The sequence below is a fragment of the Pelophylax lessonae genome, assembly GCF_965119305.1.
Source record: "Pelophylax lessonae genome assembly, chromosome: 3".
NCBI lineage: Eukaryota > Metazoa > Chordata > Amphibia > Anura > Ranidae > Pelophylax > Pelophylax lessonae.
Window position 1 is genome coordinate 186073795 of NC_138770.1, and position 24161 is coordinate 186097955.

Below are 24161 nucleotides of genomic sequence, written 5' to 3' on the forward strand. Positions count from 1 at the left end.
CAGTGTGTGTAACGATACACAGCGGCGGTTACATTAAAACAGCTCGGCTGCAATATGAATCCTCTCCGCTCCTATCCCTGTCACTTCCCTGATCTTGGCTACTAAATGTAAAAGCGGCGGCGGGTGTATGAAATGTAAATGACGGAGATCTCGGCTCCGTGATCCGCTTTTACATTTAGTAGCCAAGATGAGGGAAGTGACAGGGATAGGAGCGGAGATGACTCATATTGCAGCGGAGATATTTTAATGTGGTGATGCGGTGTATAACACACTACCGTGAACATTTCATACCCTCTGCTGACGTAGGTGCACCGGAAGTGACGAGGGTAGGCATTTCTCACGGGTAGGTTTTTTTCACAGAACACCGGCTCTGGCGTTGCTGCTTCAGCGGGGGATTGCGGTACTGGGCTATCTGAATGACCTGCTCTTGCAAACAGAGCCTTCTTCTGCCCTGATGGACAACGCGGAGATCACTGTATAGACCCTGAAGGAGTTGGGTTTGCTTCTAAATTACCAGAAGTCTGCTCTGATTCCATCCAGTAAATTGGATTATTTGGGTCTGACTCTAGATTCAGCTCTGGCCAGAGTGTTCCTTCCTCTGGACAAATTCCAGAAGTTGCATGCTGCGATTCCTCTCCTGCTGTCCAGCACATGGTCATCTCTCTGGACTTGCATGCGGTGGCTGGGCCTGATGGTAAATGCCTTCAAGGTGGTTCAATTTGCACAGCTCATAGAGGTCCCTTCAAAGTGAGATCCTGGTCAAATTGGACAAGTGTCTGAAGTCTCTGGACAATCGGATCCGGCTGAGCCGGGCAATCAGGGGGTTTCTGGTCTGGTGGCTTTGTCCTTGGCTCTTCGGCAGGGCAAATCCTTTCTTTCCTTGTATTGGACAGTGGTCAACACGGATTCCAGTCTGTCTGGGTTGGGAGGTGTCCTGGGTCTAAACTCTGCTCAGGGTGTTTGGACACTTGAAAAGTCCGGTCTGCCAATAAATGTCTTGGAACTCCGGGCAATCAGGCTGTGTCTGGATCACTGGACGGATCGACTCTGGGGGCTTACGGTGCGGATTCAGTCTAACAATGCAACGACGGTGGCTTATGTCAATCACCAGGGAGGAACAAAGGGTGTATTGGCAGCCCTGGAAGTATCCAGCATTCTCCGGTGGGTGGAACCCTTCTTTTTGGCCCTTTTTCGCTGTACACATTCCAGGAGTGGAAAACTGGCAGACGGGACTATCTCAGTCAGCAGGAGTTGGACCAAGGGGGGCCGTCCGTTCATTCAAATGTGTTTTCTTTAGATATGTCTCCGGTGGGCCACTCCCAAGGTGGATCTGTTGGCGTCCCGGCTCAACAAAAAGGTACTGAGGTTTGTGGCAGGGTCACGAGATACTCTGGCGGACGCCACAGGTGCTCTGATTTAGGCTTTCCCTCCTCTCAAACTTCTGCTGCAGCTCTTGCGTAGAATTGAGGCCAAGGGGGTTCTGGTCATTCTAGTGGCCCCCAGGCTGGCCTCGCCAGTCTTGGTACACTGACCTGGTCTCCGAGGTCCCTTGGAGACTGCCTCTGAGGGAGGATCTCTTGTCCCAAGGACCAATCTTCCATCCTGCTTTACAGTCGTTGGGTTTGATGGCCTGGCTGTTGAAAGCCAGGTGCTGAAGGATAGAGGTTTGCCTGGAACGGTGATTCCAACACTGCTGAAGGATATCTGCCTCATAGGGAGATTCACCGTTGTACGTGGAATGCGTACATTTTGTGGTTTGAGTCGATTGGTGTTCACCCTTCTTCTTTTTCAGTAGCTTGGATTTTGGCCTTCCTTCAACAGGGTGTTGAGCAGAAATTGGCCTTGAGTACCATCATGGACCAGGTGTCGGCCTTGGCGGTCTTTCAGCGACCCCTGACCACACACTCTCTGGTGCGTACCTTTTTGTTCAAGGGGTCCAACATCTGACTCCACCGGTGCGGTCTCCCTTACCGCCAAGGGATCTGAACTTGGTGCTTTCAGTTCTCCAGAAGCCTCCCTTTGAGAATATTTGGGAAATTCCCCTGCTTACGCTGTCCCAGAAGGTGGCTTATTTGGTGGCTTATTTGGTGGCTATCACCTCTGCTCGCAGGGTGTCGGAACTGGCAGTATTATCTTGTCGTACCCCCTACTTTGTGGTCACAAAGGTAAGGTGTTTCTTCGCCCATGTCCGTTGTTCTTCCGAAGGTAGTCTCAGATTTCCATTTGAATTAAGACATTGTGTTGCCTTCCCTGTGTCCCAGGCCCAAACATCCTAAGGAATTTGCGTTGCATGCCCTGGATGTGGTTAGGACAATTCGGGTGTATCTGGCAGCTTTTTGGAGGTCAGACTCACTGTTTGTGATCATGGATGGGCCAAGAAAAGGGATGTCTGTCTCTTCTGCGACCATTTCCAGATGGATCAGACAGACGGTGACTCAGGCCTATTCGATCAGGGTCAAGTTCCTCCTTTCCCTGTCACGGCTCACTCTACCTGGGCACTTAGTGCTTCTTGGGCCTTCCGTCATCAGGTGTCAGTGGCGCAGATTTGTAAGGCGGCCACCTGGTAGTCGGTGCACACTTCCACTAAATTCTTAAAAGTGGATGTGTTGGCATCTATGAATGCTTCCTTTGACCGCAAGGTTTTGCAGGCTGCTGTTTAGAGGGTCTGTTCCCTCTTACATAGTTACATAGTTACATAGTTAGTGAGGCTGAAAAAAGACACAAGTCCATCCAGTTCAACCTATGATGTGTGTGTGTGTTTGCTTTTAACCGTACATTGTATACCCCTGTATGTTGTGGTCTTTAAGGTGTCCATCCAATAGTTTTTTGAAACTATCAATGCTCCCCGCTGATACGACTGCTTGCGGAAGAGAATTCCACATCCTTACCGCTCTTACAGTGAAGAACCCCTTACGCACTTTAAGGTTAAACCGCCTTTCCTCAAGTTTTAGTGAGTGGCCACGTGTCTTATTGTATCTCCTTTCTCTGAATAGTTTGTTCCTTATGCTAGGGTCGCCAGTACAGTATTTGTACATTGATATCATATCCCCCCTCAATCGTCTCTTCTCCAGAGAGAATAAGTTCAGTGCTTGTAGTCTTTCCTCATAGCTGATGTCCTCCATTCCCCTAATTATTTTTGTTGCCCTTCTCTTTGGGGGTGTATTGTTTAGGTTGGGCTCCAGTTGTTTTTTTTGTTGAGCTCCTGTTACCTGGTTGGCTATTGTGGCAGCCTTGGGAATTTTTGGTTGTCCCACCCATGTTTGGAACTGCTTGGGGACATCCCAATGGTTCAGAATCCTGGGTGTGTGGCGTTGACTTACCGTAAAATCCATTTGTCTGAGTTCATTGACAGACACGCACCCACCCTCCTATGGAGTTATATTACTTCTGAAATTGCTTGTTATTAAACTGAAGACCTTTAGCAGAGAGGGGGAGTATACCACCTAGCACTGCCCATAGACGTAGCCATGTTTTTTTTCTGCCTAGTGTTCTACTCCTGTAGGGGGCAATATAACCCAATGGTTCAGAATCCTGAGAGGAGTGTCAGTCAATGAACTCCGAGAAATGGATTTTATGTTAAGTCAAAAATCCCATTTTTATTGTACTGAACGTGTGAAACAAAAACAAAAAAACTGATTTTTAATTCATTCTTACCTGTAAAATCCATTTCATGGAGTGCATCACGGGACACAGAGCCATAATCACAACATATGGGTTATATAGCCACCTATAGGTGAAGGACACTGGCAACCAATCAGAATCGATGACCCCCTAGATAACCCCTCCCTTACAGGAAGTAACTCAGTTTTGTAGCAAGCAGTAAAAGACCCCATAGAAGAGGGGAGGGACCTCTGTGTCCCGTGATGTACTCCACAAGAAATGGATTTTACAGGTATTAATTAAAAATCTATTTTTCTTTTCGTACATCACGGGACACAAAAAATACCGCCAGCTGACCCTTAGCAGAAGGATTACACCGTCGCCTGCAGTACACTGCGGCCAAAAACAGACTCCTCCTGGGTCCCAACATCCACTCTGTAGGAATGAGTGAACGTATGCACCGACGACCAGGTCGCGGCCTTGCAAATCTGAGCCATAAAGGCTTGATGGTGATCTGCCCAAGAGGCACCTACATCTCTGGTAGAATGTGCCTTTACAGGAAAAGTTGGAACCTTTCCTACTAAACCATACGCCTGGGTAATAACCTGGCGAATCCAACAGGAAATCATAGATTTAGATGCTGCCAACCCCTTCCTGGAGCCTTCTGGCAGCACAAACAAGCTCTCGGTCTTACGAATCTGAGCTGTTTCCTGTAAATAAAATTAAAGTGCATGCATTACATCAAGGGAATGCAATAGTTTTTCCTCCTCTGAGTGAGGATCTGGAAAAAAAGGTTGTATAATGTCCTGATTCAAATGAAAGGCGGACACTACCTTCGGCTAAAAATCTGGGTGAGGACGTAAAATAACCCTATCTTGATAAAATATCAAGAATGGATCTTTAAAAGAAAGAGCTGCTAATTCCGATACTCTTCTAGCCGAAGTTATCACAATCAAAAAAGACCAGTTTCTTGGTAAAAAAACAACCAAGGGAACCAGCCCCAGAGGTTCAAAAGGCTGTTTTTGCAAAACTACCAACACCAAATTTAAGTCCCAAGGACACAATGGTGGCTTCACTGGTGGAAGCGAACGCAATATTCCCCAGACGAAGGTTTGAACCAACGAATTGGAAGCGATCGGTTCCTGGAAAAAAAACAATAAGGCTGAAATTTGCCCTTTAACCACTTTACCACTAGAGCATTTTGCTGTCTTACGTCTGGGCCACTTTTTGCGATTCGGCGCTGTGCGACTTTAACTGACAATTGCGCGGTCGTGCGACGTCATAACCAAACGAAATTGACGTCCTTTTTTTCCCACAAACAAAGCTTTCTTTTGGTGGTATTTGATCACCTATGCGATTTTTACTTTTTGCGCTATAAACAAAAAAAGAGCGTTTATTTTGAAAAAATAACAATATTTTTAACATTTTTTTATATGAAACTCCCCCCAAAAAAGATGTAAAAACCAATTTTTTTTATAATTTTTGGCCAATTTGTTTTCTGCTACCTATGTTTGGTAAAAAAAAATCGCAATAAGCGTATTTTGATTGGTTTGCGCAAAAGTTATTGCGTTTACTAACAAAGGGAAAGATTTTTGTCATTTTTGGTGTTTTTTTTTTTAACGAGTAATGGCGGCGATCTGCGATTTTTTTTTTTTTTTGCGGGACTGCGACATTGGGGCGGACAGATCGGACCCTTGACTGACATTTTTGACACTTTTGGGGGTACCAGTGACATTACTGCAGTAATCAGTGCTATAAATATGCACTGTTACTGTAAAAATTACACTGGCAGGGAAGGGGTTAATTTTATTGGAGAGGGAGGGGTTAATGTATGCCTGGTGCTTACTGACGTGTGGGGGGGGGAGGTGACTGTGTGAGACAGGGACAGATCGGATGTCCAGCTATGCTGAACACTCCGATCTGTCACTCCCTGTCACTGAGGAGATCCGCCCGCTCTGTTTACACAGGCGGGCGGATCTCCACACTAGATCCCCGACACTAGAGCCGCTGCTCCTCCCCTGGCCCGACTCCCGCTGTGAATGAAAACATGAGCGCCGCCTACAGGGGAGGAGTCTGGCGACGTAGGTCTACGTCGTCAGACGGGATCGTGCCACTTTGCCGCAGTACTATTCCAGTACTCAGCGGTAAAGTGGTTAATTGTACTTAGGGCTAATTTCATATCTACCCCTGCTTGCAGAAAAGGATAGAATTCTCCTGATAATATATGTGCGGGGATGGCATTTCCTGGCTTCACACCAGGCAATGTAGGATTTCCAGACCCTGTAATAAATATTCCTAGAGACTGGCTTCCTGGCGTTTCAGTGTATGAACTGCTGGGCCAGACACACCCTGTTCTTCCAAGATTAAAGCCTTAATAGCCAAGCCGTCAAATTTAGAGACTGTATAGAAGGGTGGAATATCGGACCTTGAGAGAGCAAGTCCGGACGCAGTGGAAGGACCCAGGGCCTTGTCACTGCCAACCTCTGGACTTGTGGATACCAAATCCTCCTCGGCCAAGCTGGAGCTACCAGAATTACTGGTTTCCCTTCCAGCTGGATCCTGCGCAACAAACGGAATATCAGCTGTACCAGGGGAAAGGCATAGATCAGGGAATACTCCTCCCAAGGAGTCACCAATGCATCCACTCTTGACTGTGAATGGATCCCTGGTCCTGGAAACAAATTTCTCCAATTTGTTGTTAAACCTGGATGCCAGCAGATCTACGTCTGGGACCCCCCCCCCCCCCCCCCCCCAGCGTAGGCAGATCAATTGAAAAATCTCGGGATGTAAGGACCATTCCCGCTGAAACATCTGTTGACGGCTCAAGTAATCTGCCTGCCAGCTCTCTATTCCTGGAATGAACACTGCTGACAGGCATGGCACAAACTTCTCTGCCCAGGACAGGATAACATCCACCTCTTTCTGGGCTGATAGACTCCTTGTGCCTCCTTGATCATTGACATAAGCCACGGCCGTGGCATAGTCGGATTGCACCCTGACTGGGTGATCCCAAAGTCTGGGCGTCCAGAATTTCAGAGCCTGACTGACTGCACGAATTTCCAAAATATTGATCGGGAGAGGACTCTCTACCCAAGACCATTTTCCCTCGACAGTGGCTTCCTCCAGAACCGCTCCCCAGCCGGGGAGACTGGCATCCGTAGTCACCACTTTCCAGGTCACTGGAAGAATGGATTTCCCCTTCTCCAGATTTTTGGTCACCAACCACCAATTCAGACTCTTTCATACTTTTGGTAGCAGAGATATGATCTGTTCCAAGGACTGAATTCTTCCGTTCCACGCAGTCAGAACATTGTTCTGCAAGGGTCTGGCATGTAATTGAGCATAGGGAATTGCCTTGAATGTGGACACCATCTTCCCCAGTACATCATGCAAAGACAGATAGACGGAAATCTTACTTACTATAGACCGAACCTGACCCTTTAGGTCTGAGACCCTTCTTGCTGGCAAGAATATCTTTGCCTGCACCGTGTCGTCAAGAAGCCCCAGGTATTCCATACGCTGGACTGGCCATAATGCTGACTTTGCTAAGTTCAGTATCCAACCCAGACGTTTCAAAAAATGTACAGTCTGAAAGATATTTTGGCTTGGAGCCACCGCCGATTGATCTATTAGTAATAGATCATCCAGATATCATATTATTGATTATGCATCGGGACCTTAGAACAGCCAATACTGGAGCTAGGATCTTTCGGAACACTCTTGGTGCTGTAGCCAACCCGAAGGGCAGGGGCCACAAACTGGAAATTATTGTTTCCAATCGCAAAACAAAGAAACCTTTGATGGGTCTGAAATATAGGCACATGAAGGTATGCATCCTTGATGTCTATGGATGCTAGAAATTCCTCACCCTGTAGGGAGGCTACGACTGAAGGAATTGATTCCATGCTGAAAGAGCGAACGTTCAGAAACTGATTCAGCGCCTTGAGATCCAAAATAGGTCTCACATCCCCATTTGGTTTGGGGATTACGAATAGGTTTGGGTAAAATCCCTTGAACCTTTCGTTTTCTGGAACCTCGGTTATCAACCTCTGAGCTCTCAGCTGATCTAATGCCAGAAGAAATGGCTGCATCCATAGTGGGAATTTTCCATCTCTTAGAAAATGTATCCTCCATAGGATATCCTATCCGGATGATCCCAGTCGTTATACACTTCTTGCTCCAAGAGTGAATGCGTAGGAAATGACTGAGAACTCTGAGGGCGCAATAACCCTAGAGAGGAAAAAAAGGTTTCCCCTGTCTCTAGGGGCGGGAGTTTAAACTCAGCCCAGACCATCTCAGCAAGAGACTGGATAAACAATCTCTGTGATTGCTAGGCTGATAGAGATTCCTCTGACTCTGACTCCCCGGAAGTGGAGATTTCAACTTGACCTTCTATAGCGTCACCTTCAGCTATATCTTTCACATCCTCTGCCCAATCCTGAACTCATTCAGGGGGCGGCTCAGGAGAGGGGGATCTAAAGCGCTTCTTTCCTCCATGTGGTGCTGCAATCATATCAGCAATCCTACCCTCTAGGCTGGCTAAAGCCAATGGCAAATCGTCCTTGGTAACCTAGGCTGTGGCAGAAGTACACGGAGTAGCTACTATGCCTGACAACCGTAATGGCTCAGATTGGCTATTTGCCTCTTGCTTATCAGGAGGAGTAGACACAGTGGAAGCACGACTAGGACCTTCAGGGCCTGACGGTGGCATCACAGTGCCCTTTCCAACTGTGCTCCCTCCAGCCCTTTTCCGGGCAGACATTGCTTTATAGCAAGACAATACTTGAGGTACTACCTTTAAAGTGTACTCAAGGTCTGTGCCAAGCTTATACAGCCTAATGCACACAACACTGATTACCAAAAATACAGGTCCTATTAGTGGCAGTAACATACACCCACAGTAACTCACGCAACCCAGCTGCTGCTCTGTGTCCCCTTTCAGCCTGACAAAGGCTAGTGTGTTGGAAACAGTTCCTTGCAGAATGTGCCCTTTTATGCATGTGCGGTGTGTGGCATCCATGTGCATGCCAAATCACGTTAGAACACGCTCCCAAAACGCGGCAAACGCCTATATTTAAATGCAGAGTTTCCCCCCCGCGCGCGAATGGGCGAACGCCATAAATAGGCATCACGCAACCCAGCAGAGGCGACCATGCAAACGCTTATGCACCAGGGCTAACCAACAAACAACTGGTGGGAGAGAGCAGTTTAGGCTGAATCCTGTTTGTCACAGCTGATACTTTTCAGCACAGGGTAAGAAAACAGTATGCTTTAAACATACTTTGCATAAACCTGCTACAATGTAAATAGAAGCAGAAATACACTTGGCACAAGTCTCTGTAATCTTATTAAAGGGAACCGTGCATAAAATATTTACAATTTTTAACCTCTTAAGATTTTTGTTTGCTGTGTAAATATTTAAAAGGACTCACCAGTCCAGCCGCAGGAAACTGCTATAATCAAGAATCCAATCTTCACTCTTCACGGTGAGCATGGTCTTAAAGACTGGGTCCCCTATAAAGAGGGGCCACGGCCTTGGACCTGTAGATCACCCTGCACGGAGCGCCTTTAGGGTTTGGTATTCCAAGGGTCTGGATCCCAGGGTCCAGCGCCTAAAAGGACAGCGTTACAGGCAAAACCTCGTATCTGCTTTCCGAGGCTTGGGTACCATCTTTTTAGTCCATTGCCTGTTTTAGATGAATCCGATAGCTAATCCCTTAGATTCAGTAATCTTTGATTGCGGTATGATAGCATAATGTTCTTTCTTCTTTGAAACATGACAACAAACGTGAAGCTCCTCTCCACAGCGACCTTCACCTTTTAGAAAAAACTGAGGTACTTCCTGTATGGAAGGGGTTATATAGGGGGTCATCAATTCCGATTGGTTGCCAGTGTCCTTCACCTATAGGTGGCTATATAACCCATATGTTATGATTATGGCTTTGTGTCCTGTGATGTAAGAAAATAAAAACCGCTGGGGGTTAAATACTGCTTACTAGAATGTGACATGTTCACTAGATGGCACTAAAACCTTGTATTTGTTAAACCTTCCTTGTTTGGGGTTAAGGGAAAAGGTTGAGACTGCAAAATACAGTCTGTAGGTTTGGCCTTGGTTATCATGTGAATTGGGTTATTCTTTCCATTTTCAGAGGCTTGCGGTAGCATTGCTGTATACCAGGGTCCACAGGAGCACAGTGAATACCACTTTACCATAGATGATTCTGTGGAGACTTTCAAGACCATACAACAGATTAAAGCAATGGTAGAGAAGCTGAACGAACCACACGAGAAATACAAAAAATATTGTACCAGTGCAAAGTATGGCAGCCAGTAAGTATCAGTATATTCAGTAGTATTCTCAACGTGATTACATTTCTTGCTGTGTTAGTTCACTTTTCTTCTTGTCCATTGAAAAACACAGTTAGTCATAATCCTTCAGGCTATACTGCAATCTACAGGAAGGTTAGACACTGACACAACAAACTGTTAACCAGCCTGAGGTATATACACAATTTCAGAATGCAGGTGTTGCTTGAACCCCAATGATGTACACCATATACTAAGCAGCTCTCTCCAGTCTATGAAAAGTTTATAATAACTCAGGTTGTTGGGTTAATGTCCTACTGGTAATCCATGTAGCCTGGAGTAGTCCCCAATCTCTTCAGTTTTTTTCCAGCAGCTCCACATGCCGGCTTGCTATCCAAGTCTCCTTCATGATGTCCAATGCCTCCCTTTCAGATCTGACTCTTATCCCTGGAAGACACCAACAGAAGGACTGCAGAATAGCTCAAACAACCACATTTTCTAATAAAATAGAACAAGAGAAACTACTTCCTTTTGTGCAGTATAAAATAAAAAAATATTAATCGAAAAATGATGGCCCTCACATAAAATCAAGTTACTCAAGCACGGCAATAAGACATTCCCCATTGTTGGTTACTTATTAGGGCCATTAAAGGAGAAGCTTGGAAATTTAAAAAAAAATTAAACTTGCCTACCTGCTGCAGCATTTGTCCCACCGGCTCTAAGATCAAGAACTTGGCAATCGCATAACTGCTGATTGCCCAGTTCTCGAGTCTGCTCTGAGCAGAGAGTGGTGACTGTCAGTTACCACTCTGTGCTCTGCCCCTCCAATGCTTACTAGAGTACCGAGAAGGAGAGGGGGCAGGAGCATGGTGGAAGGCTTAGCCAGCTGCCTGTAAGGCACCTGGGTGGATCCCAATAATATTGCCAGGATCCCTCTAGAGTCTGGAGTGACTCTGTGACATTAGCCAACAGTTGGCACTCTTGTGACCCACATGGGAAGTATTGCCAAAAGAGCTTTGGCCATACATCTGTTAAAGAATAAATGAAAAAAATGCACATTTTTTTGCAGGTTAAAAAGTGTGCATTTATTATTTCTTAGAAGCCTGCAGAGCATTGTACTGCGATCTTCAGATCAAGGGTGCAATGTCAGGTGGCTGCAGACTGTCAGTACAGTCTGTACAGGCAGGCAGTTTTTGAAGTCCAGGAAGATCAGTAAACTACAAGAGCACTCACCTGCCCGCCCCCCCCCCCCCAGTTCATTGAGAACTGCGAGTTGTCTGGCATGGTGGAAGATGGTACTTGTAGTTCATTCACATGACACTGTGAATGAATGACACGGCGGAGCTCCACACAGCCATGCTGTTTTTGTTACGGGAGAGCATCCCCCACCCGCTGTCAAAATGGGGTATCTGGTCTGGGTGCGAGCAGGTGCTTTACTAACCTGTTACATGTTACACCCTGATTATTGTTGTAACATGTTAATAAAGGTGAATTTGGCCTTTATATAAATTAATACAGCGCTAAAATAATAGCTAGAAAATATCTCTATAGCTACAATAATTGGTGCTGTTAAAGAATTGTATATCTACCAGACATTACCTCCAGTGATAATAAAGTTATCAGTGCTTGTTTCTGATGACGTTGCGCTGGACAGATCTAGACACACTGACATCACTCTGCAGGGATACCCACTCACACCAGTCAGGGAAGCTGGTGGAGCAAGCATCTACACAGGACTGTGCTTGTACAGTGTCGGGACAAAGACATAGTCTGATGTGAGTGCAATTTGTGAGTGCAATTTGTTTTGCTATTTACATTTTAAATAAAAGGTTTTATGCTATGGAACCCTCTGTTTTTTTGTATGGTCTCTAAGAATGAGATTGCAAAGGAGGAAAGCAATTGAAGATCTATAGGCGGCTCTTGTGCTAGCATAAAGTAACAGAGATAATTGCTGCTGGGAGGTTAATTACGCTTGTTAGAACCACTTGTAACCAACGTATCTAAGGGAGTTCTCGCCCATTCGTAGAGTTTTCTGCACGAGCATGGGTGAAGTACAATGCAGGAAGAGTGTTGTGGAGCACTTTGTTTATAAATTGAAACACTGAAACAAGGTGGAAAATTGGGAGAGCAACTTTTAAAATTATGGGTAAATGGTTATGCATAGCATAGTATTAAAACATATTTAATTACTAAGGGCCAGCTCCTGTCACATTTAGCGAAGGGTTACTTTTCTCCACTGTCTTATACCACTGCCAGACTCTCAACATTTTTCGAAGGTGCAATCTGTGTATATTACTTTAAGGCATATACAGTGCCTTGCAAAAGTGTTGACCCCCTTGACTTTTTACCTATTTTGTTACATTACAGCCTTAAGTTCAATGTTTTGTTAATCTGAATTTTATGTGATGGATCAGAACACAATAGTCTAAGTTTGTGAAGTGAAATGGGAAAAATCTATACATAAAACAATTTTTTGGAACTAGGAAACAGAAAATTGGCATGTGCGGATGTATTCACCCCCATAAAAAGCTCTGGTGCAACCAATTACTCTCAGAAGTCACATAATTAGTGAAATGATGTCCACCTGTGTGCAATCTCTGTCACGTGATCTGTCATTACATATACACACCTTTTTTATGAAAGTCCCCAGAGGCTGCAACACATAAGCAAGAGGTACCATTAATCAAACACTGCCATGAAGACCAAGGAACTCTCCAAACAAGTAAGGGACAATGTTGTTAAGTACAAGTCAGGGTTAGGTTTTAAAAAATATCCAAATCTTTGATGATCCCCAGGAGCACCATCAAATCTATCATAACCAAATGGAAAGAACATGGCACAACAGAAAACCTGCCAAGAGACGGCCGCCCACCAAAACTCACAGACCGGGCAAGGATCGCATTAATCAGAGAACCAGCACAGAGACCTAAGGTAACCCTGGAGGAGCTGAACAGTTCCACAGCAGAGACTGGAGTATCTGTACATAGGTGAACAATAAGCTGTACGCTCCATAGAGTTGGGCTTGATGGCAGATTGGTCAGAAAAAAGCCATTACTTTTAGGCAAAAATACAAAATGGTACATTTTGAGTTTGCGAAAAGGCATGTGGGAGACTCCTGAAATGTGTGGAGGGAGATGCTCTGGTCTGATGAGACTAAAATTGAACTTTTCTGGCACAAACCCAACACATCACATCAACCAAAGAACACCATCCCCACAGTGAAATATGGTGGTGGCAGCATCATGCTGTGGGGATGTTTTTCAGCAGCCGGGACTGGGAAACTGGTCAGAGTTCAGGGAAAGATGGATGGTGCTAAATACAGGGATATTCTTGAGCAAAACCTGTACCACTCTGTGCGTGATTTGAGGCTAGGAAGGAGGTTCACCTTCCAACTGGACAATGACCTCAAACACACTGCTAAAGCAAAACTGACTGGTTTAAGGGGAAACATGTAAATGTGTTGGAATGTCCTAGTCAAAGCCCAGACCTCAATCCAATAGAAAATCTGTGGTCAGAGATTGCTGTTCACAAGCGCAAACCATCCAACTTGAAGGAGCTGGAGCAGTTTTGCAAAAAAGGAATGGGCAAATATACCAGTGGTAAGATGTGGCAAGCTCATAGAGATTTATCCAAAGCGACTTGGAGCTGTGATTGCCGCAAAAGGTGGCTCTATAAAGTATTGACTTTTGGGGTGTGAATAGTTATGCACATTGACTTTTTTTCTGTTATTTTGTCCTATTTGTTGTTTGCTTCACAATAAATAATAAAAAAAATCTTCAAAGTTGTGGGCATGTTCTATAAATAAATAATGCAAATCCTCAAACAATCCATGTTAATTCCAGGTTGTAAGGCAACAAAACATTAAAAATAGAAAGGGGGTGAATACTTTTGCAAGGCACTGTACATAATACAATTTTGAATTGACATCCATATATGTTGGTTTGATCTCTTCATGCCATCTGTACACATATGCAGCCTATCAGCGGGTGGGCCTTAACCCTAAGAGGCCGCATATATGCGTACTAAAATGGAAATAATGCTGTGCCGAGAGGGCTCACACTTCGCACTCCCTGCACAGTTACCAGCGGGATGTAACAATCGGGAGCTTTACGATCAAGTGACTGCTGTGACAGCCAATCACGTCAGTGTCATGGTCTTACCTTCTTGCTGTTCTCCTTCGTTTGACATGTGCTGGCAGCCATCTTGGTTTCTGGGTTTCTTGTAGCCTCCCACTCTGCGGCTCCTCCTTCCCACTGGGAGGAGCTGGATGCCTAGCTCATATATATAGGAGGTCTGTGGCTTCAGTTCCTTGCTTGGTCCTCCTGTGTTCACATGCTTCTAAGACTGCTGCTTCTGGTTCCTGATTCTGGCTTCGTCTGACTACCCTGCTGGTTCCTGATCCTGGCTTCATCTGTCTACCCTGCTGGTTCCTGATCCTGGCTTCGTCTGACTACCCTTCTGGTTCCTGACCTCTGGCTTCGCAAGGACTCTGCCTCGGTTTCGCCATCCGTTTGGACTTTTGCTTTACAGCTTGATTTTCAATAAAGCCTTCTTATTTTCACTTATCTGTTGTTGTACGTTTGGTTCATGGTTCCGTGACATTAGGACCAAGCCATGAATTCTGACGGTACAGGGCCATCCTCGCTACCCACGCTGGTTGCCAGACTTGATCAGCAGGATCACCTGTGGGTCGGTTCGCCGTGGCGTTGCAAACCCTGCTTGAACGCACGGCTCATTTTGCTCCCGCTGCCGATGGGTCGGTTGTCGCTCCTGGGCCCGCTCCTACTGCCGCTCCGGTTGTTGCGCCAGAGTCTACCCCGACACCTGTTGTTGCGCCTGCGGTGTTTCGGGGTATGACCGGTTCTGCCCCCCTTCCACAGCGCTTTGGGGGAGAGCCAACTCAGTGCCGAGGTTTCCTTAACCAGGTGGGCATTTATTTCGAGTTGCTGCCACATGCCTTTCCTACTGAGAGATCAAAGGTGGGCTTCTTAACCACTTGCCTTCTGTGCACTTAAACACCCTTCCCATCCAGGCCAATTTTCAGCTTTCAGCGCTGTCACACTTTGAATGACAATTGCGCGGTCATGCTACACTGTACCCATTTGAAATTTTTATCATTTTTTCCACACAAATAGAGCTTTCTTTTGGTGGTATTTAATCATCTCTGGGTTTTTTATTTTTTACAAAAAAAAATAAAGACAAAAAATTTTGAAAAAAAAAAAAAGTTTTTCTTATTTTCTGCGAGTAAATTTTGAAAATAAATTTTTCTCCTTCACTGATGTGCGCTGATGAGGCGGCACTGATGGGCACTGATAGGCTGCACTGATGGGCACTGATGAGGTGGCACTTATGGGCACTGATGAGGTGGCACTTATGGGCACTGATGAGGAGGTACTAATATGCGGCACTGATAGGCGGCACTGAGAGGCGGCACTGAGAGGCGGCACTGATGAGCACTGATAGGCGGCACTGCTGGGCACTGATAGGCGGCACTGCTGGGCACTGATAGGCGGCACTGCTGGGCACTGAGAGGCGGCACTGCTGGGCACTGAGAGGCGGCACTGACAGGTGGCACTGCTGGGCACTGAGAGGCGGCACTGATGGGCACTGGCGGATGGCATTGGACACTGACGGGTGGCACTGATGAGCGGCACTGATAGGGAGCACCATCAGTGCCCACACTCAGTGCCCATAGTGCTGCCAGTCAGTGCTCATCAGTGCCTAGATGAGCAGGCACTGATGGGCACTGACTAGCAGCACTATGGGCACTGATTGTGGGCATTGATGGGGGGCACTGATGGCGGGCACTGTGGGCACTGATGGGGGGGCACTGTGTTTGTTTTTTTACCTTGCAGTAATCAGGGCACTGGTGATCGGTGCCCTGATTACATTGCTGTGTGTCCCCGGCGCTGTGAGGCTCCCCCTCCTTCCTCACACTGCAGGCTCCGTGTGAGGAAGGAGCGCCGGCGATGAGAGATGATCTCATATGTTTACATATGAGATCATCGTTTATTGGACGGCCAGATCACGTGGTGAATGGCCGCTGTGATTGGCCATTCACCACGATCTGTGATCGGCCGTGTCCAAGGGACACGGCCGACACAGATTTTCCCCGCAGCGCGCTCGCGGGAGCGCGCTGGGGGCGTGTCACTGGGAGGCCGTTTAAAAACGGCCTCCCGAAAATTCGAGTCCGCGCTGCAGCCGTATATAGGCTGTAGCGCGGACGGGGGGAGGTTAATTTCGCTGCTCTCGGACAAGGCCTTGGCCTGGGCCAGCCCTTTATGGGAGAACAACAATCCGGTGGTTGCCGAGTTTTCCGGTTTTGTTGCTTCTCTTCGGAGGGTATTCGATGTGCCGGCTCGTGCTGCCTCTGCTGCGAAGCTCCTTATGTCCATCAGACAGGGTTCACGATCCGTAGCTGAATACGCCATTGAGTTTCGTACCCTGGCAGCAGAGGTGGGCTGGAATAATGAGGCTCTGGTCGCTGCTTTCTCTCATGGTCTCTCGGATGCCTTGAAGGATGAGGTTGCAGCTAAGGACCTACCAGTGGAGCTCGAGTCTCTTATTTCTTTCCTGATTTTGATTGACTCCAGACTCAGGGAGAGACCTTCCTTTAAGGAGAGTCTGCGGAGGCCTCCTAACAGATTGGCGCCTACCTTTGCTGTCCCACCCGTGCCTCCCTCTCCTCCCACGCCTCCTGGGGATGACTTGGCTGGGGATGAACCCATGCAGCTGGGCTTTGCTCGCTTGTCCGAGGGGGAGAGGGTACTCCGGAGACGCGAGGGCCGATGCATGTACTGTGGTCTCGGTTGGCATGTCCGAACCGTCCGGGAAACGCTCGCACCTGAGATCCTGTCGGGGCAGATCTTGGGTGGAGTCTCCTCGTCCCCGGTTTCCCGTGTTGACAAACCACTGATCACTGTTGTCCTCTCCTGGGTCGGGGGCTCAGTGACGACCCAGGCGTTGGTGGACTCTGGTGCTGGTGGTTTGTTCATTGATAGTGTGTTCGCTGCCGCCAATTCCATTCCTCTGCAGGCCCGAGGTTCTCCACTGGCTCTTGAGGCGATAGACGGCAGACCCCTTCTGCCGCCACACGTGACTCATGAGACCCTTTCAGTGGGGATAGCCATTGGTGCCGTTCACAGAGAGTCGGTCTGCTTCCAGGTTATTTCGTCTCCACACTACTCGGTGGTCTTGGGGTACCCCTGGCTCCAGAAGCATAATCCGACTTTCGATTGGAGATCGGCCGAGATCCTCTCGTGGTCACCACAGTGTGGGGCTAGTTGCATCCATGGGCCTGTCAAGTTGCTGTGTACTTCCTCGGACTCTCTGTTGCCTCCTGAATACGAGGAGTACCGGGATGTATTCGATAAGGTGCGCGCGGTTGCCCTACCTCCGCACCGCCCGTACGATTGTGCCATCGAGTTACAACCTGGTGCCGTTCCTCCTCGTGGCAAGGTCTATCCACTGTCGGTAGCGGAGAATGAGGCCATGGAGGAGTACGCGAAGGAGGCGCTTTCACGCGGACACATTCGCAAATCCTCGTCCCCGGCAGGGGCTGGATTTTTCTTTGTGAAAAAGAAGGGCGGTGAGTTGAGGCCTTGCATCGATTACAGGGGTCTCAATCGCATCACGATCAAGAACGCTTACCCGATACCCTTGATTTCCGAGCTGTTCGATCGCCTTAAAGGGGCCACGGTCTTTACCAAACTCGACCTGAGGGCGGCATATAACCTCGTAAGGATCAAGGCGGGCGATGAGTGGAAGACCGCGTTTAACACCAGGACCGGTCATTATGAATCCTTGGTTATGCCCTTTGGGTTGTGCAATGCGCCCGCAGTCTTTCAGGAATTCATCAACGATGTTTTCCGGGACCTGTTGCAGCAGTGTGTGGTGGTCTATTTGGATGACATTTTGGTATATTCTGAATCCATGGAGACCCACATTCTGGATGTCAGACGAGTGTTGCAACGGTTACGAGAGAACAAGCTGTTCGGTAAGCTTGAGAAATGCGAATTTCACCGATCCCAGGTAACCTTCTTAGGTTACATAATTTCCGCTGAGGGGTTCTCCATGGATCCTGAGAAGGTTTCGGCTGTCTTACAGTGGCCCCAGCCCAGTGGTCTTCGCTCCCTGCAGCGCTTTTTGGGCTTCGCCAATTATTATCGGAAGTTCATCAGGGACTTTTCCATGCTGGCCAAGCCTCTCACGGATCTGACCAGGAAGGGCAGTAATTCCCAGGTCTGGCCGCTCGAGGCCATCCGAGCTTTTGAGGCTCTAAAGTCTGCCTTTGTGTCGGCTCCGATTCTGTCGCATCCCAACCCTGGGTTGCCCTTTGTCCTCGAGGTGGACGCGTCTGAGACGGGAGTAGGCGCCCTTCTGTCTCAGCGTAGAACACCAGAGGGTCCTCTGCTTCCTTGTGGGTTTTACTCCCGGAAACTGTCTTCCGCGGAGTGCAACTATCAGATTGGTGACAGGGAGTTATTGGCCATCGTGCAGGCCCTTAAAGAATGGAGGCACTTGCTCGAGGGTTCGGTGGTTCCGGTCCTCATCCTGACGGACCACAAGAATCTGACCTACCTTTCTGAGGCCAAGAGATTGACACCACGTCAGGCCAGATGGGCTCTGTTCTTGTCACGTTTTAATTACGTGGTCTCCTACCTACCCGGTTCCAAGAACATCAGGGCGGATGCCTTATCACGGCAGTACTCCGACCTGTCCAGGGAGGAGTCGATTCCGACTTCGGTCATACCTCCGAATCAGATCCTGGCCGCCATTCGCACCAGCCTGACCTCTCCCCTGGGTGAGCAGATTTTGGCGGCTCAATCTGGTGCTCCCTCTGGGAGACCCAACGGCAGATGTTTTGTGCCTGAGGAGTTGCGCACTCGGTTGTTTCGAACCTACCATAACTCCAAGACTGCGGGGCATCCTGGAAAGAATCAGCTGTCCTGGGCTGTTTCACGTCTGTTCTGGTGGCCTTCCCTACGTTCCGACATCGCCGCATATGTAGCGGCATGCTCCGTTTGTGCCCAGAGTAAGTCCCCTCGGCACCTTCCGTTGGGCCTTCTGCAACCCATAGCCACCGGGGAGCGCCCATGGTCACACCTGGGGATGGATTTCATTGTGGACCTTCCTGCATCCCGAGGCCATACGGTCATTCTCATGATTGTGGATCGGTTTTCCAAAATGTGCCACTGTGTTCCTCTCAAGAAGTTACCCTCTGCACAGGAGTTGGCCACGATTTTTGCCAGGGAGGTCTTCCGGTTGCACGGTTTGCCCAAGGAGATTGTGTCGGATCGGGGGAGTCAGTTTGTGTCCAGGTTCTGGCGCGCCTTTTGCTCCCAGTTGGGGATTCATCTCTCCTTCTCCTCGGCCTACCACCCTCAGTCCAATGGGGCCGCAGAACGATCCAATCAGGCCTTGGAGCAATTCCTTCGTTGCTATGTCTCCGATCACCAAGACAATTGGGTTGACCTCCTGCCTTGGGCTGAGTTTGCCAGGAACACGGCGGTGAACTCTTCCTCTGGGACGTCTCCCTTCATGGCCAATTATGGGTTCCAACCTGCCGTGTTACCGGAGGTATTCTCTCCCCAGGATATTCCGGCTGTGGAGGATCACCTTTCCGTCCTACGTGCTTCTTGGGTACAGATCCAGAAGTCCCTTGAGGTCTCTGCGCAGCGCCAGAGACTCCAGGCTGATCGCAGACGAGCGCCTGCTCCTTCCTACCAGGCCGGAGACCGTGTATGGTTGTCCACCCGCAACCTCAACCTTCGAGTGCCCACTCCCAAGCTGGCGCCTCGCTTTGTTGGTCCCTTCCGGGTGCTTCGCAGGGTAAACCCGGTAGCCTATGCCCTTGCGCTTCCTCCTGGCATGCGGATCTCCAACGTGTTTCATGTCTCCCTGTTGAAGCCACTGGTGTGTAATCGTTTCATTTCCTCGGTCCCTCGGCCTCGTCCGGTCCAAGTGGGCAATCGTGAGGAGTATGAGGTGAGCAATATCCTGGACTCACGCCTGGTCCGCGGTCGGGTGCAGTTTTTGGTTCATTGCGTGGTTATGGTCCAGAGGAGCGTTCCTGGGTTCCCTCCGCAGATGTCCATGCTCCTGCCTTGCTCCGTGCCTTCCACGCACGCTTCCCTCAGAAGCCGTTCTTTACTCCGCGGAGGAGGGGCCCTTGAGGGGGAGGTACTGTCATGGTCTTACCTTCTTGCTGTTCTCCTTCGTTTGACATGTGCTGGCGGCCATCTTGGTTTCTGGGTTTCTTGTAGCCTCCCACTCTGCGGCTCCTCCTTCCCACTGGGAGGAGCTGGATGCCTAGCTCATATATATATATAGGAGGTCTGTGGCTTCAGTTCCTTGCTTGGTCCTCCTGTGTTCACATGCTTCTAAGACTGCTGCTGCTTCTGGTTCCTGATTCTGGCTTCGTCTGACTACCCTGCTGGTTCCTGATCCTGGCTTCGTCTGTCTACCCTGCTGGTTCCTGATCCCGGCTTCGTCTGACTACCCTCCTGGTTCCTGACCTCTGGCTTCGCAAGGACTCTGCCTCGGTTTCGCCATCCGTTTGGACTTTTGCTTTACAGCTTGATTTTCAATAAAGCCTTCTTATTTTCACTTATCTGTTGTACGTTTTGTTCATGGTTCCGTGACAGTCAGTTACATGACCGAATTGCTGCCTCTGCCTTCTGGCATCTGAAACCTCTTAAAGGGCCTGGAGGCGCTGGCACTTAGGGGTTAAATAGGTTCCTTGGTAAAAAATATTATAAACCCCATATCTTCAATATTAAAATATGCCTAAAATATCCAAGTATCCTTAGAACAGCACTCCTCCTCTGTATGTTAAAAAATTCAGATTAAAATAAAATAATATACACATCCACTCTGCTTCCTTTTGATTTAAAACTTCTATTGGGTTCCCTCCTCCCCATTTCGGTCCTGCCCTCTGAATTTCCAGCTATGATTTTCAGTTTCCTGGGATTGCAGTAGGGGTCCACCCTAAATTGTTAAGAGATACTGATCTTTTTTTTTTCTATACATCATATGTTTCTCAACTTGTTTAGCTAAAGTCTGGTACGTTCCACATACTGTTTGCCACATCCGCATTCAAAAAGTCAGACCATATTAGTAATGTTACAGGTTAGGTAGCACACTATGCTGTTTCTTAAGCTTAGTACACATGGGCCTAATGCATAACCGGTTCAATATCCACCGCATGACATTCGGCCCGTGTGTATGGCAGCTGGCCCAACAGAAGCCGGCCGTTCAGCCAGCTTCTATCAAAATGCAGACCGTCTCCCTATCAGCACTCTCAGCCAATGGCTAAAAAAAGCTGACTGTTGGAACACAATAGCACAGCAGGGGAGATCGCTGTACATCGGATGTTAGTACTATCCGATGTACTAACATTGGATTGTTAGTACAGCTGCTTCGACCTGAACTGTCAGTTTTTTTCCTATTCAGCCCACTGGGTTGAAGGAAAAAAAACTAGTGGTATGTACAAGGCTTTAGAGTATAGCAGCATAGTGTGCTAAACGTACCTTCCAGCTAGGGCTAACTTTCTGTTTAGAGAATGTAGGCCAAAACCTCCTTTGAAAGAAGCTTCCTCTGCAGCCTGCGAAGGCTTTATCCCAAGGTATTATTCTTTCAGGCCCCACACAAATAACATGTACTTACATCTGTCGCCTATGATAAGCTCAGTGGCTGTGACAGCCCTGTGGCTGCAACATATGATTCTAGACCCAGGGGCAGTTCCACTGTACCAGGTGCCCCCATCTCATTCTAACAACTGGTCAGGGGCTGCTTGCAATGTGTCTACTGATGGTGCCGACATCTGAAGCCTCAAGCGGCTTGCTATGGTGGGGACTCAGCAGTGCATGCTCGTTCTCGACCTGTGTCTTTGGAGCCACGCTTCTTAGACTTACACAGCAGGGACATAGGTCCGCCCTACCCCCCACTTCCTCTTCACTGCATTTGGTTGACAGCAGCAAGAGCCAATGGCTTCTGCTGCTGGTCAAATGCTGTGTGAAGAGGAAGAGGGGAGAATAGAGGCAGCTGTGCACAGCGCTAATTTCTTCTCCCTCTCTTCCCCTTCACACAGGCCAAAGGGGGGGGGGCACAGGGAAACTAAAAACATTTTTACCTTAATGCAAGCAATGCATTAAGGTAAAAAAAGAAAAGGTTTTAGATTTTAGTATCGCTTTAATTGTATCTGAGCCTTTAGCCACAAAAACATCTAATTCTGAGTTGCTCAAACTCTTATCAGCTGAGCTTACACCCTGAGGAGTCACAGTAAACTGCTATTACTCTCAAGTTGAAGGAGACTGTTTTAACTCTTATTGATTTGGTGCACACTACCCTGAACCTAGAGGTTCAGCCTGTTCATTGCTGTTTCCATCCTTTGATCATTTAGGGCCCCTAAACCTGAAAAGACTGCCTTACACTCACTTTTCCAGTTGCTTCTATAGAAATATTAGAAGTGTCCAGATAAGTTTTGTTTCCTCTAAGCACTTACAGTGCCTTAAAAAAGGTATTCATACCTCTTAAAATGTTCCACATTTTGTCATGTTACAACCAGAAACGTAAATGTATTTTATTGGGGTTTTATGTGATAGACCAACACAAAGTGACACATAATTGTGAAGTGGAAGAAAAATGATAAATGGTTTTCAAAAAATTTTTACGAATAAATATCTGAAAAGTGTGGCGTGCATTTGTATTCAGCTCCCTTTACTCAGAAACCCTCAACTAAAATCCAGTGGAACCAATTGAAGTCACCTAATTAGTAAATAGTCCACCTTTTGTGTAATTTAATCTCAGTATAAATATAGCTGTTCTGTGAAGCCCTCAGCGGTTTATTAGATAACCTTTGTGAACAAACAGCATCATGAAGGCCAAGGAACACACCAGATGGGTCAGAGATAAAGTTGTGGGGAAGTTTAAAGCAGGGTTAGGTTATGAAAAAAAAAAAAAACATATCCCAAGCTTTGAACATCTCACGGAGCACTGTTCAATCCATCATCCGAGAATGGAAAGAGTATGGCACAACTGCAAACCTACCAAGACATGGCCGTCCACCTAAACTGACAGGCCAGGCAAGGAGAGCATTAATCAGAGAAGCAGCCAAGAGGCCCATGCGAACTCTGGAGGAGCTGCAGAGATCCACAGCTCAGGTGGGAGAATCTGTCCACAGAAAACTATTAGTTGTGCACTCCACAAATCTGGCCTTTTATGGATGAGTGGCTAGAAGAAAGCCATTGTTGTAAGAAAGCCATAAGTCATCATGTTTACAATTTGCGAGAAGCCATGTGGGGGACACAGCAAACATGTAGAAGAAGGTGCTCTGACCAGATGAGACCAACATTGAACTTTTTAGCCTAAAAGTAAAACGCTATGTGTGACGAAAAACTAACACTGCACATCACCCTGAACACACCATCCCCACCGTGAAACATGGTGGTAGTAGCATTATGTTGAAGGTAGGGCTTAAACAACTAATCGATTAATCGATGACTAATCGATTATAAAAATAGTTGTCAACTATTTTCATAATCGATTAATCGGTCAGCTGATTAGTTGGCCTGTATACAGAATGCATTATTTGTTTAAATATCAGGAAACATAGTTAAGCACACATACAGCTTAGTACACCATCCATAGATGTCAGAAGACACAGTGCAGCACATATGCACCTCAGACACCATTCATACTTGTCAGTAATTGTCTGAGAACTTGTGAATGTGTGAGGAGCAATGCCTCGTGGGACATGTAGTACTGGGCAGGAAGTGAGTGGTTCTAAAGGCAGAAGTTTTTTTTTATTTTTTAACCTTGCTATAGGGGCACTATAGGCAGGAGGAGCAAGTAGTGTCGGTGGGAGACCCCAGAAGAGGAGAGAATCAGGGCTTCAATGGAGATGCTGCAGAAAAGCATGTAGTGTGTTTTGGCCACGATTTGCATGTTTTAATCTGCCCAACAACAAATTGGCCAAAAAAAAAGCATAAAAAAATGCAAATCGCTGCAAAATTATGGGTGCAAAAATGCAAACCCACAGCAAAAAGCACTGCAGAAACAGACCAAAAGCAAACTGCATATGTGTGAACCGAGCCTTATGCTGCCCATACATGTATAGATTTTTGGATGAGAATATTCTTACGAAAAATCTTTGTACATTCGCTGAAAGGATGTCATTTGAAAATTTTTACTTGCTTTTCACATTAAGTTTTAAAATGAATGTCATTTCTGAACGAAAACCACATACACTGCCT

At 47.3% G+C, this 24161-nt stretch overlaps 1 protein-coding gene across 1 annotated transcript in view; it reads left to right on the forward strand.

Moving 5' to 3' along the window:
* Positions 1–24161, forward strand: part of RASA2 (RAS p21 protein activator 2) — a 451771-nt gene that overhangs the window by 396262 nt on the left and 31348 nt on the right. The window contains exon 23 of the mRNA XM_082249978.1: positions 9750–9930. Coding sequence (XP_082106104.1) covers positions 9750–9930 — 181 coding nt within the window. The remainder of the gene's footprint in view (positions 1–9749; positions 9931–24161) is intronic.